We start from the raw sequence: 16,625 nt of genomic DNA on the forward strand, positions 1-16,625 counted from the left end.
GCATTCACCTAGTATGTAAATAAATGCAAATGGCCACGCTTTGACAGTGGTAGGTAGAGGCTGAAATTCTGTCCTTTATAAACAAGTGAGAAGAGGCCAGTACGTTTACTAACTACATATTTGTAGGCGCAACTCACTTTCTGGAAACTACCAGTTGAACGCATCCTATGCAAAGTCAAGCAGCTCAGCTACACAAGTTTTGATGGAGCTATGCTGGCTATAAAGTGCTCACCAAGGCAAGTTTTACAAATGCTCATATCAGAGATTAGAATCTTTAGCGTAAAACTTGGTCATTTTGTTACGTAGTTTCATATTGGACATTTGCCGAAGCGCACAGCTTATTATTACCCAATATATTATCATATTTTATGTGGTTCTAAATGAGTTGACGAGATGTCTTAGCAAGCTTACTCATCGCAGAAAGAAATTGTTGCCATTTTCCACAAATTTTTGAAAATCGAAAAAACTATTACATCAGATATTTACTTACTTACCATGACCAGCTTTTTAAAATCAAAAATACAACCCTTAGAATAATCACCTGATTCTGATAACAACGTATCGCACTTAACAACAATGACCCAACCCTGTTAATAGTGACCCAACTCTGATAACAGTAATCGAACCCTGGTAATAGCGGTAAACCAACTCAGGTGACAGCGGCCCAATCCTAATAGTACTGACTAATCTGATAACATCGCACCGCCTCTGACAACAACTTACCAGCATAGACAACACACAAGCTGCACAAGCTGCACAAGCTGCTACCAATGAATATCCAAATTTGCCATAGAGGTATGTAACCTCCATTCTAAGGATTTAAGTAGCATACAAGCTATGAAACACAGTGAAACAATGATGGGATTCCTTGGATTGCTAGCATAGCTATGTGTACTGCTTATATTCATACAAGGTCTATCATGTTAAACAAATACAATTTATTTCATATTCCATATATTGTACACATTCATATGAAATGGTGGTTGGCAGACAGAATTGCATTATGACTAGGAGCTGATCTTAACAGTTCCTTAAACAAAAATACTAGACAAGTAGAAAACAAAGGCCTATTAACCATCACACGGCAACAATGCACCAGTATTTAGGACTATTTGGGAGCAAAGAAGCTCATAATGGCCTTGACACACTCGTCAGACTGCCATCTTTCGACGAGTCTGTTGCATTCGGCTTTGTTGACAGCCAGTAGAGTATCCTTCTCCGTTTCTCTGATTAGCATCTTGGAGTAGCGAAGGCTCTGCAAAGTTACGCGTAACTGAGTACTGAGCAGTGAAAGTGAAATGATACGAGGTTACCGTCAAACCTCTAATTGAACGCCATGGCGCTATATTTTTCAACGGTTAATTACATATATAGATTAATGAGCATAAAAAGATCCACTATATATTATGCTTTGCATACATTCTTTGGAGAACTCTCCGATACAAGTTGAAAGAGATGACAAGTTTAGATATAATCGCCACCGTTTGTGACGATATGAGTATTCACTGCGAGTAATGAACTAACCCCTTTTGGCAGCGCGGAGTAAGCCTTCACCCGTTTCCATACCTCCTCCTCAAAAGATTGATCAGGAAAGACTTCGGTGACTAATCCGAGAGTGCAAGCCTCTTGCGCTGATATCTTTTTGTTGAATAGCAGCATTTCACTGGCCTACATAAAACATAGACATAGGTCGAACAATCTCTCTTAAATGAGAGCAGACAAATCCGTGCTGTTAGAAGGTGTTGAAATAAAAAGCCCAGATAAAATGGAGAAAACATAGCTTACTTTCATTGGTCCTAAAATCTTGGGGAATGTGTAAGACGAGCAGCCTTCAGGAGACTGGCCAAGAGAACTAAAAGGTGTGTTGAACGTTGCCTGCCAAAAGTAAAGCATAACAACAATTATATATATCATATTAATTTTATATGTATTATTTTAATACTACTGAAGACCCGGCATTGCCCAAGTAATAAATTCTCTGCACAGAAAATTTATTTTCATTTAACATATACAACATTTACCATTTTATCTTTTAAACTTCATAACGTGAGAAAAGTGTTTTGTGCAGTTCAAATAAATTAAGAGAAAAACGAAACAACTGTAAAGGTGTTTAAATCTGACATAATTAGCAAGTAATTGCTAGATAGTCTGTTTTGCTACAATGATTACAAGAAAAAATGATTTAACACTGATCCAATACGAATTGAGAAAACAAAATAAAAATCATGAATATGTGGAATTAATAATAACAATGATTACAAAGGGTGTATGTGTAAAAGGTTACAGGTGTAACTGAAGCTATCCATCCAACCTTTGAATATGACAATACAGGTACCTCTCGATACTGGTACAAACATAACAATGAGCTATCGGACAGTTTTGTTAGATGCTTTGTCTGACCAAACGGCGAGAAAATGTAGATGTAGTTCCTACTTGAGATAATACAACAGTCCAGGCATGAAAGTTTTAAATTTAATAGGTCTTACCAATCGCCTTGAGCAAAAACCGGATATTGGAACTGGTAATAAAACATTTGAAATTGAAACGTCACATTTGAAAATTACAAATTAAAAAATAGATAATAAATTTTGAAATGACATTTAAAAATTAAAAAAAAGCAAAACATACGCAGAAGGTAATATTAATTCATAATAAAAAGCGCATCCCCATTTAGCGATAAAGATACCACAGAAAAGATAACTAAGAATGAAAAGAACAACTTAGCCTTGTGGGTAGGTGAGCATATTTGCAAACTTGTGGTTGCAATATTTGTGAGTTGAAATCCAGCATGAAGCACATTTTTCATTCCTAAAACTTTATCGCTATAACTGGACAGATAACAAACTTTGAGATTTATAGATTATTCTGTCTTAATATTATATGAATTACTGTAATCTAACTGAATGCTACCTCTATTTGACCGCCACTATGAGAGAAGGGTTGGAAAAATAGAGTGCCATCCTCTATTTAAATGCCACCTCCAATTGAACGCTACTTTGACAATCTTTAATTTTTGTGAATCCATAATATCAAGGGATCAGTAGAAAGGCATCCACAAAATTGTATCAATAATAAATCGTTTACATCAATAACAATCAATTTTCTCGCTGTCCAACTCCAAAGCTTTTAGATTTTCTTTTCGTTAAAACTTTGAAAGCAACACAATAGAAATAAGTAATAACTGTCTCAGACTAATAGTAGTTCCTTGGTTAACGCAGTCTTGATACTTCATAGTACATGTATATAAAATCAGTTTACATTTGCGATGGTACAAATGTTACGTTTAGTACCACCTCTCTTCGTTCGGTCAGACAAAGACAGTTCGATCTCAATTTTGCATTTGGACCAGTATCGCGAGGGACCAGTATCCTCGTATTCATAGTTTTGATGGATAGCTTCGGCTGGAACAGTAACCTTTTTTATACACACACACTTCTACGCACGTATTGTTCTTATTAATTCAACGTGTTCAGGATTTTTATTTTGTTTTCTCAGTTCGTATTAATTGTATCATTACCGAATCATCTCATATTGTAATCGTAGCAAAACAGACTTATTTTAACTATTACTGTTTCCTAATTATTTCACATTTACATTTAAACACTTTTGTAGTTGTTTTATTTTGTTTCTTAATTTATTTGACTTGCATAAAACATTCTCCTCATGATATGAAGTTTAAAAGTCACAGTTGTTTGACAAAGTTTGGAAACCTTTACAATTGTTTTATTTTTTCTCTTAATTTATTTAAACTGCACAAGACACTATTCTCATAATATAAAGTTTGAAAGTTAGAATGGTAACTGATGTTAAATAAAAATAAACTTACTGTGCAAATACTTTTATTGTCCAGAAATTCATCTAGTTATACTATATATACATACACTGTGTAACTGGTAGAACTCAAATTAATATGGCAGGCAAAAATCTTAGATTCTGAGCTATATTATGTGAAGATGTAGCGCCTTCAAATGCAGTCAAAGCTTTACATACAAAATAAATCAGTAATGTTATTTACTTTGTATGTCAAAGCTGTTGTAAGCTGAAACAAATGCTCTTATGAAAATACTTTATATTTGTTTAATTTGTCCTTCAGCTTAAACAACTTAACAATAATACTAAAAATGATACTCCTGGTATTTACGTAGAACATTAAAACAAATGTATTATAGAAAAAAGCTAAATAATAAGTAAGAAATTAAATCATATAAGTATTGTATAATCATACAATGACAGATTTTTATTCTCACCTTTATGTTTAAAAGAAGGTGAGATGGAGCCATGGTGATATTGGAGATAGACAGCGCATAAGTAAAGGCCATAACAGAGATACAGAACAATGATAATTAAAATTGAAATTTTGTAAAATAGCTGATTTAAAAAAATATGAGTTATAATTTAAAGTTTGCTTAGTTTAAACTAAGCAAACTTTAAATTAAAATAACTCATATGTTTTGTATTTGATATTTTGAAGAATTTCATTGTTAATTATCGCGACTAACTCTTCCACTTAAATTTTTTTTGCTTTTTTTAATGTATTTTCTTCCTCACAATAACCACTAAACGAATTTAAAAAGGTGTTTATGAATTGATCAGAAAACGTTTGTTCCTGTTTTCCTTTTATTTAATTCCAGCATCACCTGCCAAGAGCATCATCGTCTTTCTCATTCTACCACTGCTACTACCACTCGCACTAATCTTCTTAAGATCCACTGTGAAGCACTCTTTAATATTTTGTGAGTATTGTAGAACTAAACTGTAGAACTAAACTGTAGAACTAAACTGTAGAAATAAACTGTAGAAATAAACTGTAGAACTAAACTGTAGAACTAAACTGTAGAAATAAACTGTAGAAATAAACTGTAGAACTAAACTGTAGAAATAAACTGTAGAAATAAACTGTAGAACTAAACTGTAGAAATAAACTGTAGAAATAAACTGTAGAAATAAACTGTAGAACTAAACTGTAGAAATAAACTGTAGAAATAAACTGTAGAAATAAACTGTAGAACTAAACTGTAGAAATAAACTGTAGAAATAAACTGTAGAACTAAACTGTAGAACTAAACTGTAGAAATAAACTGTAGAACTAAACTGTAGAAATAAACTGTAAAGTAAAACTTCGTCCTGATTCAAAAGGCCAGACAGTCTCTTGCCAGTCTACTGGGTGATAAGACTGCAGAGTGACTTGCGAGTAAACTCAGCTGTGAGACCATAGAGTGAGTTCCCTGATGTAGTCAACCAGACAGAACTATGCAGATTGCCTGCACACATACTGAATCATCGGCTGAGACTATCGTCTGCTAGTCAATCGAGTTGCAAAACCGAGAGTGTTGGACATGCATAATGAGTGAGATTTAAGAGAAATCAAAGATGAAGATTGTTATAAAAATAATGGTTTAAGGAGAGGCAGGCAGGCCATGTAATGAGTACGTGGAAAAGAACGGATTGACTTAAAAAAGGCTAATAGATGAAGACGAGTGAGAAATAAACAGTAAAATGTTGTGAGCGTGTGCATGAACAATGGGTTTTAATTCGGTAGAGATGCCAGATGACAGATAGGTATGATTAATAACAGTGAGTATAAAATGAGCCGGTGTGAATGGAAAGCAATATACATACCCGATCTGTTGAGTAGACCAGATCAAATAAACCCATGGTAGTTACCGCTACACCAACTGCAGGGCCATTAACTACGCATATCAGGGGCTTTGAGAAATTTATAAAGGCTTCTATAAAATTCCTACAAATAGAAAAATAAAGTAATCAATTAAATAGAAGAGGAAGATGCAATACACACGCAATAACAATGCATGCGCAATAACAATACACATGCAATAACAATACACGGCAATAACAACACACTTGCAATAACAATCCATCGTTTTTTTACGTCATCAAGTCGTTTGCACATGCGCTCATTCACGAAAAAGGCGCCATATTTGTAGAAAACGATAGTTTTTCTTTGATTTATTAGTACTTTTAAGTGTTGTTTTGATATTATAATAAAAAATTTGCAAACAAAAACATTGTTTTCAAATTATCATTGCAAAAGCTTCGTGTTTCTAACAATAAAATTGTCTATAAAGATGGCCGACAACGATAAAATGACATCACGAAAAAACGAAGGATACACATGCAATAACAATACTCATGCGATAACAATAAATGTGCAATAACAACACAAATGCAATAACAATACATGTACAATAACAATACACGTGCAATAACAATGCAGGGGCAATAACAATACATGGACGATAACAATACACGAAAAATAACAATACACGAACAATAATACACGAGCAATAATAATACAATACTCATGCAATAAAAATACACATGCAATAACAATAGCAAACAACTAGTATTACCGATATTGCCAAACATATCAGTTGGACACCAACATTTGTATAGAGCTAACAATTTTGTTAGATTTAACATGACAACATCTCTCTTTGGATTTTGTGCCTCCAGCTCTGTATATTAATAATTCTTACACCGGTACACATGCCTGTGATAAATACTAGCTGCTCAGGTAACATATTTTATAATTGATGAACACACCAAGAAAAGGTACCTTAGAGTTAGACTTAGAGTTAGACCTAGTGAAATCGGGTGATTTATTAGCTACCCTAACTCGTTGTAACAAACTATTTAATATAAACAGGTAAAAAAACAAAGGATAAAAATACAATTTATTTTTCAAATCATTGCCACAAATAGTGCAGGGCGTGTCTTACATAATCTGAAACCAACACAATTTTTTTAAACGGCTTGGGTGAATCTACACGTAAAAAATAATTAAAGCGTCAGAAGTCAAACGAGCGCCAGATACCAGAAAACTGCCAGATGTCAGACAAGTGTCCCATGCCAGACGAGTGCCAAATGTCAGACAAGTGCTAGATGTCATGCCAGTGTCAAATGTCAGAAAGATGCCAGCTGCCAGAACAGATGAAACAAGTTTGTAGATGTTTACAAACTTATAAACTTAAGTTTATAAGTTTGTAAACAGTTACTTAACTTACAAACTATGTAACTTACAAACTTACTTAGTTTGTAATACTTACAAACATAGAAATAACTTACAATATTTGTAAGTTTTTAAATACTACAGGGAGTCCTTGATCACGACTTAAACCGTTTCAAGATTAAAAAAGTGAAATGAAAATATGAAAAATATATGAAAATATCTAAAATAGTGTTTAACATAGTACAGTTTTAGTGTCGCTTATGAAAAAAGCAATGCAAAAAATTGCAAACTAGTATCTAGTGCGCAGTTGATGAATATACTTGGTTGAGCTTGAGATGGAGAAAAACAGCATCAGTGCGTCATTCTGTTTCAGTGATACACCATTTTTATGGTACCTGCAGGTTCTTGCTCTGTCAACTGTTTGAGTTTTTTGTAATTACTCAACCTTCACGACTTGAAAGCGCAAGACCTTAACAGTAATGCATCAAAGAAAAGAATATTTTCTCATGGTCATCACCATCGAGGTGAAACTAGTTATTAATAATAGTACAGAGTAATTTATCCATGACGTTCTGACTTGCATTGAAATTTTTAAAGTGTTCAATAGATCTCTGCTATATATATTACATCAGAAACTTGAGTAAAAATAAGCCCTAGAACATGGCAACAGCAGGGTTGGAAAAAATCATGATTAAAAAAATAAAAAAAATCAGATTTTTTTGACTTCCATCAAATTTTTTATAAAACATCAATTACCAGTTTTTTTTCTCATAACCACTAACATAATATTATTTTATTGAAGTGTGCTACATGAAAACATTAGCAACATAACAAAATAACTTTGCATCACTTTAATTTATTAAAGGTTGTTTTATTTTAATTTTGACCAAGTAGTGCAGGCCATATTCACATTAGTCCCATTTCTGGGGGTCAGCCTTTGAGATGGAAAAGTTATGAAGAAAATAAATCAAACATGATATTTTAGGATGATTTTATCAATTCTTTGATTTCATCAATTATCTAATCAATAATTTAAATCATTTGATTTTAATTGGCCAACCCTGGGCAACAGGTAGTCAACATTTTTCTAACACATTGCTCCTTTACTTTGTTCATATAATCATCCATTCCCTATCAAAAGTGTACTTCATCATTGAGTTCATGTACTTGCAAATTTGTAAATTTTGATTTGTTCTGAATTTGAATTTATCACTTTTTCTTTCTTTTGGCATGTAACGAAAAACATCATTTTGTTGATGACTAGGGCCCTACCAATGCTAATAAAAATAATTGTTATTCATGAAGTACCATAAATAAATTCCATGTTACATATCCAAACCTAAGCATTCACATTCATAAAGTTGGTACAGTTCTAACAGAAATTACTATAATTTGCATTTTTACTAAATTAGCATGACATGAAAATGCTTCTTAAAGTGTCTAGGACAGTGGTTGCATGATACTCAACAGAGAAACCCAGCTGTGTGACACGACAAGAAACAATACTTACTGCAGTAGAATAGCAGACTGATCAGCCATCTTGGCCATGTCTTTGGGGTCGATGCCCATAAAGTTATTCAAGTCATTACCGCTGCAGTAATAATCCCCAGACCCTGCACAATGTCACACAGCTATCAGCATGTGTAATGACAACAACTAAAAGGAAATCTGATACTTATTGGTAAACAGAGACCAATAAAATTCAATGTCTGAGCGACTAAGTTTGCTGGAAAGCATAGAGCTGCAAGACAAGATTTCAAGTACCTGTTACGGCTGTCACTACCACTTTGGGGTCCTTGTCCGCTTCAATAAGAGCAGCTGCCCATTCATTGTACATCTGACAATAAACAGCAAAGAAACATCAGAAATGTTAGAAAGAAAGAAATAAAGAAGCAAACTATCAGCATCTATCGCACACCTCAACTGTAATAGCATTCTTTTTGGCGGGTCTGTTGAGCTGAATTTTGCAAAGTCCTTCTTCTTTAGTTACTATCAGAGTTTTATACTCTCCAGGAGCAGCACTAGGGGCGCTACCTTCGTCTGCTGAAACCAGGCTGTTGATTAACTCTATGTACTGGAGCTGAGCATCTTCCTGTTGAATTAAACAGAGCAAATGTTAAAGATGAACTTCCACAAAACTTTAGTAATTCTATCAGAAAGCATCGGTATTGTTTTATCATTTGTGATTGTTTTTGATGTTTGAGGTGATCTGACTGCCAGGATGGTTTTAAGATTAAAATCGACAAAGCCTGATCTCGGTAAAAATGCTCAGAGAAAAAGACATCTATAAGCATGATGCCAGTGGTTGTGCTTCCTGTTTGCCCTTCTCATTATGACATCGGCTATTGCGTGCCAGTTGCCCTAGATACCAGTATGTAGAGCAGCTACAGCAATCAACTAAGCTAGAGAATGACAGTCCAAAGCAGTAAGAACTATCGAGTCTGAGAGTGACTGCAAATATACTCTAGCAGTTGTTTGTCAAGAGAAAGTTTGACAAGGGAGTCAACAACCTGTGACATGGAGCCCAATGAGTTCCATGCATCCCATTTGGCTTTTCCCACAAAATCCATCATGCCTGGCTTTTTAGTGCTATTCTGACCAACTGTTGCCTGGAACAAACAATATTCATACGTCAAAAGTGATTCTAATTTACTTGCTCACACACAGTTGAGCAATGGCAAGTGAGTAACAGAAGCTGGTCGCATTACTGTATTACTGGATATAACAATCCTTCTATTGATTGCAAGTTGCATAATGATAAGATTATATTGTAAAGTAACTAATGTATGACAGCAGACTGAATGAGGTAAGGAGTGAGGTGTAGTTAGTGAAAACCATAGACAGCATGGCGTCCAATTAGATACAGTAACAGAAAAATTAATAAACTTCACCTGCTTAAAAAGTGCATATATCTTTAGCTTTACATCGTTACCAGGATCCTCCGACAATTTTGATAACCTGTCCTTTGCTTCATCAAACTTTGTAGCCTGTGATGTAAAGCGTTGTGTGGTGCTATGCAGAGATCGAGTTAAGTATCTCGTACTAAATCTAGAAATATTTAAAGAAAAATTCAATAAAGGTTTACTCGCATTCATAGGCTATGCATGCACAGTAATAATGGTTGGTAGTTTTAAAGACATTAGAGAAAGCAATAAAATAAGCTTTTGAAGTACGAGAATACAAAAAATTGAGAAACAAGAAATCTATGCCTGGTAAATTGAATCTAATAACATACAGGTGAAGTTGATTGGATCAACTTCACATCTTGCTGACCTAATTGAATATATCCCCAGCTGATCAAAGAAGGTACAAATTTGAACAACTCAGCTAAGTAAAATTCCAACTAGATCAAGACACAAAATAACTTTTATTAGCTACACGAGAACCAAAAACAAAGATTTTGTTGGTACTATTTGCCTAATACCAATACTATTATTAAGACCATTATGAAGCATATTTGCATGAGTTAATGGACATTCAAGGGAATGCTTCAACATACTCACAGTCATCTCTAAGACTTGGCACATCATTTATCGTAGCATCTCTGTTGACTGCATTACATGTTTCTGACTCTATAGAAAACTGTAGCGGTTCTCTAGCAGACTTTCACATAATAGCTCTTTTTATTGCCATTGGTTTTGGCTTATTATTTATCATTGCTTACTGTACTAGGTTTTTGATACAATATATCCAACTGTTGATGCAAGCGATCAATGATTTACCAAGTGTACCAACCACCGAAATCTATGATCGTAACTTGCTTGTAAACTACCCTATATATATATCTGTATGATGCAAGACATGCTTGATACAAACATTACAATGTACAATGCTATATTGTACCTTTTAGCCTATCGGTTATACTGCAGTTCATGTTAATTTTTATAACAACAATAACTCAACCGAAATGGCTAGTTTAACCAACTCCAAACATGAAGTTACAGTAAACAGCCAGGCTGACAGCTTCCTACAAATAATTGGACATCCCCATAGTTTGATGCAAGAACCAAGCTAAGGCACAAATAAAAGAAAATTACAAATAGTGCGAGATACATACGTAGATGATTGCCGAATCATAATTCGTTTCAAAGAACATTTCAGTGCTGCGGCCATGATATCAATTCAGGTTATCCACTACATGAACTGAAACTACGAAGACTTGAAATGCCATTATCGTGTGACCTTGCGGAGATCAATGTCACACAATAATCACGGGATAGGGAGAGACCGAGGCGCTCCCTAAACTATGCAGTGACTTTAACTAGGCAGAGATCAAGCTGCGTTTACACTAGGCCGATTTTGTTGTAGTTGAAACAACTCCGACAAATCGGCCTGGTGTAAACGCACCTTCAGTGTCGTATAGGTCCCTATACGACACCGAGCTGTCTAAGGTCGAGTATTTTGCTTTGGGCACATTGCATGCTAGGCCTAATGCTAACTCCGTGGACAAAAATAACTCTATGGTTCTAGAAGCGCGTGAACAGGTCTCTATTTTGGTGTGCAAATTATACAATTTTGTGAATAAATAATAAATACATGTACAGTAATTGCAAAATTTGAAATTTGATTTTAAGTAAACAATAGTTTTTCTCAATTGCAGACGATTCTAGTCTTCACTGTAATCACTATACTCTGGCTACGTTTGGTTACGTGTTCGCCGAAACTACATTTTAGAATACTTGCTACGTTAAATCAAAAGAACACAAGCTATAAACACTTGCCTGCGCGTATAAACCTATTACGACAGAATGATCGAGTTGAGAGAATGACATTTGAAAATGCGTTCATAGTCTATATGTCGCCATCTTGCCGATGCGCGAGCAACGAAAATTCTTTTTGTGAAGCCGTGAGACCCTAAAGTAAAAATGGCAACAGAAAATGAAACAATACAATTGTCTGATTCCGACTTGCACTCACCAATACTGAAAAACAGTTCAAGAAGCAATAGAACGGAAGTAATAAGGTACGCTGCATATATTGTGCGTTTAACAATAAGAGATGCACCCTAAACTACGTTACTTTTTTAGCTGGTACAACTGTACGTTGAAAAATCATCAATTTGGTTTTCGAAACTTGATTTTTTATACAGCAGGCTATATCATTTGAAGATACATCGTCGGTTGAAAAATCAATGATCATGAAAAATATTCAACCATTGGAAGTATTAATATTATATATTAAATTATATTCGACAACTATATTTTGTTGTTGACCCGTCAATTATTGTGAACACACATTTTTATAACTTTTGATGAAGTTTCTTTATGGGCTGTTATAAAGTTTAAAAATAAAAGATTCAGTCGTATCATTAGCCTTGACAGGTACGTATATCTCTATCTATCTCTATCTCTGTAAAATATTTCAAGTGGCCGCTAGGCCTGTAGAAATAAAATGGTGCATTAGGCATAAAAATAAGATCACAAATAAGCATAGACTTATTTATCTAAGTCTGAAGGATAAAAGTATAAGATCGCTTGGTCTAGATATAAGAGAATCAGATGTTAAAATTTCATCGCACGGTTAAAAAAAGAGTGTTTCATTGCACTTGCATTGATTGTGTGTCTGATATTGGAGCCTCGAGTAAAATAGGATGAGTTCTTAATTACAAATCTATTAAAATCGACCATTAGGTCCTGGCTTAAAATTTTTTGCAGTGTGCTTTCGTCCTTGATGCGTCTTCTCTCTGCAAGTGTTTGCCATCCCATTTTCACCATTTCTGATGATATACTATCAAATTTTCTTAAATTGTTGGCCCACCTAAAAGCTTTTCGGTTAATGGATTCTAAATCTTGTATACTATAATCAAAATGTGGACTCCAGATTTCCGAAGCGTACTCTAGCAGTGGACGACACACACTATAGTATGCTGTCCTTTTGACATTAGGAGATGTTTTCTTAAGGGTCCGCATAAGCATAAAAAGAGTGCCGTTAGCCTTACGTATGATGCGATTTATGTGTTCATTAAAATTGAGGGTGCTAGAAACAAGTATACCCAAGTATAAAAAGGATTGCGAGGATATAAGAGATGTACCGCAATAGTTGTATATATGTGAAAATCTAACTGGTTCCACAGATGTAGATGTGCACTTATTAGCATTAAATCTCAGCTGCCACGACTCAGCCCATGCAGCCACTCTGCACAGTTGGTCCTGTAGCAGAAGGCTGTCGGACGCACATTCTATTGGTCTAAAAAGTATGGCATCATCCGCAAATAAACGTATGGATGTCTTTGGACAGTTCAGAGACTCTGGAAGGTCATTGATATATAAAAGAAAAAGCAAGGGTCCAAGCACCGACCCCTGGGGCACACCTGATGTTACCTGGGTAGGTGGAGATTTTTTACCGTTAACTATGACACAGAATGTGCGGTCCAGGAGCCAGTGCTGGATCCAAGTCACTACATTTGCATTTAGGCCATAACTTCTAAGTTTGTGGATCAATTTGTCATGCGAAACTGTATCAAATGCTTTACTAAAATCCAAAACAAGTACATCCACTTGAGTGTTAAGATTATTAAAATTTGCCAAGTCTGATATGGTGTGTATAAGTTGAGATTCACAGCTGTGCTTTTTTCTAAAACCATGCTGTGTTTCACTTAGGATGTTATTCTGATCGAGATAATCTCTTATGTTATGAGCAATAATATGTTCTATTACCTTAGATGATACGCTAGTGAGTGATATTGGCCTATAGTTAAGTGGGGCCTTCTTGTCACCTTTCTTGAATACAGGGACTACATTGGCATGTTTCCAATCAAGTGGCACACACCCTGTGTTGAGGGAGTGTTTAAAAATCAGTGTTAAAATGGGAGCAATGTCAACAGCCAAAAACTTGAGCAAGGCAGGACTAAGGTTGTCTGGGCCCATACCCTTACGATGGTTAAGATTATTAAGAAGGGCCAAAACTCCCTCTTCACTGACAGCAATGTCCATTTGGGGTACATGTTCTGCACTAGATTGAGTGAATGATACTTGTGGGACGTGTCCATCGTCTACAGTAAATACGGACTTAAAATTGTTAGCAAAACTTATGGCCATATCGTTGTCATTCACACAGTTATGTAATTGCATAATGTTTGAACAGTTTCCCCCTTTTGAAGATTTAGATATGAGCTGGAAAAGAGGTTTGGAATCGCCATTCTTAAGGCTTTCAGTAATATGGGACTCTAAAAATTTATTATAATCTCTTTTAATAAGGCGTTTAGATAGATTACCAATGGACTTTAGTTGTTCTAAATTGTGGCTAGTAGGGTAAGCTTTATAGGTATGAAAAAACCTTCTCTTTTTTCGGCAAACTGTTTTGGCTTCCCTTGACAACCAGAATTTTTTACCTTTGGGTTTACGTACTGGGATGCATGAGTTAGCTACGTTTAAAATAGTGTACTTGAATGTGTCCCATAAAAAATCTGTCGTATTTGAAGCTTCAATAAACTGGAGATGTCTGTAAAGGTGGGCTGTCTGTTCGCTTATGTCAGACATCCGAGCCTTACCAAAGTCAAAAAGAGTTTTAGTAGTGCGAGAAACTGGGGGATCAACCTGTGGAAAAAAACTAAAAAATTCAAAGCACAGTGCTGTGTGATCCGACATTCCAACATCAGCGTTTTTAAAAATAGGGCAGGGATCAAAATTTGTAAAAATAAGATCAAGTGTGTTGCCTTTAGAGTGGGTAGGGAAGTTTACATGCTGCGAAAAGTTATTTTTCAAAATAAAAGATAAAAAGCTCTTAGCAAGTCCACGACCCCCTGGAGAGACGGCCGGCGTGTCAAGGGTCCACTGGATTTCAGGAAAGTTAAAATCTCCAAGTAAGACAAAATTGCTGACCAGGCTGTCCTCAAAAAAATCAAAAAGTGCACTCATCTTAGCTGAGCTCGGAGGACGGTAGTAAGTTACTACACAAACACGAAACCCGTGAACAGACAAATTGATCACAAGCATCTCCTCATTAGGATCCACAAAAGAATCAAATATCTGAACCCCTTTCAATGATTTAATAGCGACTAAAATGCCTCCGCCTTTAGTGGGGCGGTCTCTGCGGAAAATTTCGTAGTTTGGTAGTTTTAGTTCATTGCTCGAAACCTGAGGGTCTAAATGGGTTTCGGTGAGAACTATAAAAATAGGATCATACTCATGTACAATGGTTTCCAGATACTGGACTTTGTTCCTAATACTGTTGCTGTTCCATAAAATCAGAGTCATGATTGTAAATCTCTGACGGCTTCCCTACTTGTCAATTTTTTGAGTATTTGGTTAAAAAAGGGGCAGTCACTATGGCTCGTTGCATCGTGACCCCTCGAGCCACAGTTACAGCACTTGGGGGGTTTACTACAATCTTTGTGGTCAGCACCTGCTGTGATATTCTCACTGCAATGTCTGCAGATTTTGCTAGCAGTGCAGTTTGATGCTACATGGCTATACCCCCAGCACTGATAGCACTGAAGGGGCCTAGGCTTTGGTGGTTTTGCTTTTTCCACATTTAGTTTTAAGCACAGTTGCTGGATGTATATGCCTTTATCAATGGCTTCAATTAGGTCATTTGGTACTTTAAAAATTAGTTTCACAGTACCAGTAGTTGTTTTATCTTTGGTCAGAAATCTGATCACCTTTTCACAGGAAGGGTACTCTTGCCTAACATATCCCAACAACTCGTCTTCGCTAATGTTTTTAGGGACCCCAAAACAAATTCCATCTGATCTTGGGGATGGCCTTTGGGGCCTTCTAACTTTGCAGTTTTCAGTGGTGGGATTCCACTTTTCCAGTAATTGGTCTACTGAAGAAGATTTTTCAAATTGTATCATGAGCTTTGGGTCGTTTTTGTCATGTTCGAATTTTTTCAAAAACATAATTATTGGCTTATCTAGTATGCTGCTGATGCTGTGTCTGATGGCTATATGATTGAGAGCCAGAGATTTGTTTTCAAAGCTATGAACTACTACACATTTATTGGGATCAAAATCCACCCGATAATTGTGGGGTTTGATTGACGGTGGTGGGTTGCCTGATAAGGTTGTTTCAGAATGAATAGGTGATTTCAATAAAGAGCTGAATGTTTTCAATTTATCAGTTTCAACCTGGGGGCTGTAGGCCTTTTGTTCAGGTATGTCCCTGTTGGTGTGTTGGCTGGACTTTTTCAACTTGTCTATGTTTTCGTTTGCCACCATTATTTGTGATCCAAGCTCGGTCAGTGAGGTGGTAAGCTTGTTTTCGAGTGTTTCTGTTATTTGTGACCTGAATTCTGATAATGATTTACTAATATTGTCCTCAAGAGTTTTCAGCCCACCCATATTCATTGTTAGAGGTGCTTGTTGGTGGGAGTCAGTAACCAACTTCTCTAGTCTAGATTCAATTGTTTTAACATTGGGGTGGTCACATTTGTGGCAGTACCAATGCACTCCGGGGATTGCCAAGAATTTAATTGCCTCTTTTTTAAACTTGCTGCATGGATAGTGAAACCATGTTGTACAAATTTCACATTCAATTCCTTCATCCAATACTAACTTCTCGCATTTCCCACATGTGTGAGCATTAACTTTATTACTGCTAGAGCCAGATCTAGATCTATCTCCCTTTTGGCTGCTAGTACTAGAATTTCTTCCTAAACTTTTTGGAGTTGACATTACAAAAGAATGTACTGGCCAGTACCTACTCAATTAACCAAA

At 35.7% G+C, this 16,625-nt stretch overlaps 2 protein-coding genes across 3 annotated transcripts in view; one reads left to right on the top strand and one right to left on the bottom strand.

Annotated features, from left to right (window-relative positions):
• Window positions 1–923: 923 nt before the first annotated feature.
• Window positions 924–11,168, bottom strand: LOC137389861 (enoyl-CoA delta isomerase 2-like). The gene is made up of 10 exons (XM_068076004.1): window positions 11,028–11,168; window positions 9,862–10,018; window positions 9,481–9,579; window positions 8,889–9,062; window positions 8,735–8,807; window positions 8,481–8,583; window positions 5,620–5,740; window positions 1,786–1,875; window positions 1,525–1,668; window positions 924–1,255 (listed from the first exon to the last, which is right to left on the bottom strand). The coding sequence occupies exons 1-10, from the start codon at window positions 11,081–11,083 to the stop codon at window positions 1,109–1,111; spliced, it is 1,164 nt and encodes a 387-aa protein (XP_067932105.1). The 5' UTR covers window positions 11,084–11,168; the 3' UTR covers window positions 924–1,108.
• Window positions 11,169–11,786: 618 nt separating this feature from the next.
• The window catches only part of LOC137389935 (serine/threonine-protein kinase PRP4 homolog), a 37,616-nt gene continuing 32,777 nt past the window's right edge, over window positions 11,787–16,625 (top strand). For both annotated transcript variants that reach the window (XM_068076129.1, XM_068076130.1), the window contains exon 1: window positions 11,787–11,933. In XM_068076129.1, coding sequence (XP_067932230.1) covers window positions 11,836–11,933 — 98 coding nt within the window. In that variant the 5' untranslated portion in view covers window positions 11,787–11,835. The remainder of the gene's footprint in view (window positions 11,934–16,625) is intronic.

Source organism: Watersipora subatra, chromosome 3 (assembly GCF_963576615.1).
Source record: "Watersipora subatra chromosome 3, tzWatSuba1.1, whole genome shotgun sequence".
Classification (NCBI taxonomy): Eukaryota; Metazoa; Bryozoa; class Gymnolaemata; order Cheilostomatida; family Watersiporidae; genus Watersipora; species Watersipora subatra.